The sequence below is a fragment of the Bombina bombina genome, chromosome 7 (assembly GCF_027579735.1).
Source record: "Bombina bombina isolate aBomBom1 chromosome 7, aBomBom1.pri, whole genome shotgun sequence".
Lineage (NCBI taxonomy): Eukaryota > Metazoa > Chordata > Amphibia > Anura > Bombinatoridae > Bombina > Bombina bombina.
Window position 1 is genome coordinate 303,258,379 of NC_069505.1, and position 2,500 is coordinate 303,260,878.

Sequence of the window (2,500 nt, forward strand, 5' to 3'; positions counted from 1 at the left end):
TAGCACATCTGTTCTAATATATCTGGTGTAAGTTTGTTAATTGTTTGCAAAACAAATAAATGTATGAAATTTTGCAGATGTCTAATATTGATAAAAAAAATGTTAAATTTAAGTTCTGTAGAAATATTTACTAATTTGCTAATGATCAATTTTCTCAAAACCCATTTGTTCTTCTATTTGACAGCTTAACCTTGTATCTAGTGCTACCCTCTCAAAGACGGCGTCAGAAGCATCCCCACAAAGCTTACCTCATACTCCTACTACCCCAACCACGCCACTCACTCCTATAACCCAGGGACCTTCCGTCATCACTACCACCAGCATTCACAATGTGGGTCCAATAAGGAGACGGTACTCTGATAAATATAATGTACCTATCTCTTCAGGTGAGCTTTGGTAGGATAGAGAATATATAGAAATAGTCATGATTTGGTTGTGTTTTGCTTATTATGTAGTTGACTTTTTTATTACAGATATTGCACAGAACCAGGAGTTCTACAAAAATGCAGAAGTTAGGCCACCCTTTACATACGCATCTTTAATTAGGCAGGTAAGCTGATCCGCGTTCTAAATACTTACAGTAACTGGATAATGTTAAATGTTTATGATTTGTTTATTGATTTTAGAGAATGTTGAGGAAACTCTGAGAAGGAGTGCTGCATTTCTATTGGCATGCATTGTGGCAACGTAATTTACCTAAAATAATCTTTTTCCTCCGTGAAACCCTAAATCACTGTAAAATACTGTTTAAATCACTGTAACATACTGTTTATGGCATTAGAGGTTTGGAAGAATCCTTTGAAATTCGAATTGTTCTTTACTTTTAAAGGACAATTAAATTAGCTAATTTACTTTCTTTCTTTGTATTGCATGAAATAGTGAATTTCACGTTAAAACAGCTTTTAAAAGCCTTCTTTTTTTATACATTATATTTGGGTGTGTCTTTGCAATCACTCATACATTGGCTGTACAACCAAACTATTTAAGTTATTATTCACATATGTATATGTACACGCATGTGTGTGTATCTTAATTTATATACTAGGGAGGTTTGCAGTGCTTTGCTGACAATTCTGTAGCCAAGTGGTTAAACATACTATTTTAATTTTACAACACAAATATATATATATATATATTTCAGATCTCTCTAATAATAACTTCTTGCTTATGTATAAATATGTTTCCTCATGTTTATAAAATAGTTTTTTGAGGGATTGGTATTTATGCAGCTCAAAACCTTTGCTATGAGAATTTTGAAAACAGCAATATATAACATAATTGCTTTTGATTAAGTATTACAATACGATGTGATTATTAGAAAATTCATTTCACAGAACAGTGAAAATGAGTCTGTTTAAAGATGGCAAGTCAATTATCACAAACCAGCGTAATCTCTGATCCCAAGAATTAATCTGCGCTCTAAATAATTACTGTGCTTTAATCAGCTGGTGAAATGTTTTGCATTCCTCTTTGATTCTGCTTTATGAATGACTGATAAATTAATATTTCTACCAGGAAACAGAAATAAAAATGCAAAACAATTAGATAGTAACATTTTGAATGTTGTCATTGAACTGTTAAATAGAAGCATTAATCTCAGTTGATGTTGACATTTATTTTTTTTCTCCTAAGCGATGGCTGTTTCACATTTTAAACCAGGTTTGAATATTTTCACCTTTAAAAAGATACAGCCATTGTGGTTAAAAATGCAATAAAGTAATCTAATATAAATATTTGTTGATCACTTTACAGCTTAGCCATGGTTGGCACCCAAATGTTTTTTGTTTTTACTGCCGCACCTCGTGCGTTTATAGAAATATCTTCTATTTGTAAATCAACCCTTTTTCATCATTTATAGGCAATTCTTGAATCTCCGGAAAAGCAACTAACACTAAATGAAATTTACAACTGGTTCACGCGAATGTTTGCATACTTCCGACGCAATGCAGCAACGTGGAAGGTAGGCCCCTTTGCCAGTTGTGCTACCCCATTATATAGCTGGTTTACATTTGGCAGTAAAAGAGTTAACATATTTTATTAACTTTGGGAGTTAAAAAAAAAGCCCTAGTTTATCATTTTACCTTTGAGCCCTGTCTGTAGAACTTTGGGAATGCAGGTGTTAGTCTTGAGACTACAAAGAGCATTACTTTATTTAAAGGGATTTGAAACCCAATTTTTTTTTCATGATTCAGATAGAGCATGCGATTTTAAACAACTTTCTAATTTACTTCTATTAGCAATTTTTCTTTGTTCTCTTGGTATCTTTTATTGAAAAGCAGGGTCGTAAGCTTGGGAGCTGGCCCATTTCTAGAACACTATATGGCAGTAGTTTTGCAAGAATGTTATCCATCTGCAAGAGCACTAGATTGCAGCACTATTTCCTGCCATGTAGTTTTCCTGATGCCTACCTAGGTATCTCTTCAACACAGAATGTCATGGGAACTAAGCAATGTTGATAATAGAAGTAAATTGAAATTATTATTATTTTTTTACAAAGGTT

General features: G+C 32.9%; 1 protein-coding gene across 13 annotated transcripts in view; it reads left to right on the top strand.

The window, feature by feature from the left end:
- FOXP1 (forkhead box P1) overlaps nucleotides 1-2,500 on the top strand; it is a 946,651-nt gene that overhangs the window by 911,448 nt on the left and 32,703 nt on the right. For 9 of the 13 annotated variants that reach the window (XM_053720890.1, XM_053720894.1, XM_053720893.1 and 6 more), the window contains 3 exons: nucleotides 185-386; nucleotides 456-550; nucleotides 1,859-1,960. In XM_053720890.1, the coding sequence (XP_053576865.1) occupies nucleotides 185-386; nucleotides 456-550; nucleotides 1,859-1,960 (399 nt within the window). The remainder of the gene's footprint in view (nucleotides 1-184; nucleotides 387-455; nucleotides 551-1,858; nucleotides 1,961-2,500) is intronic. The other 4 variants (XM_053720895.1, XM_053720896.1, XM_053720898.1 and 1 more) reach the window with 1 other exon arrangement.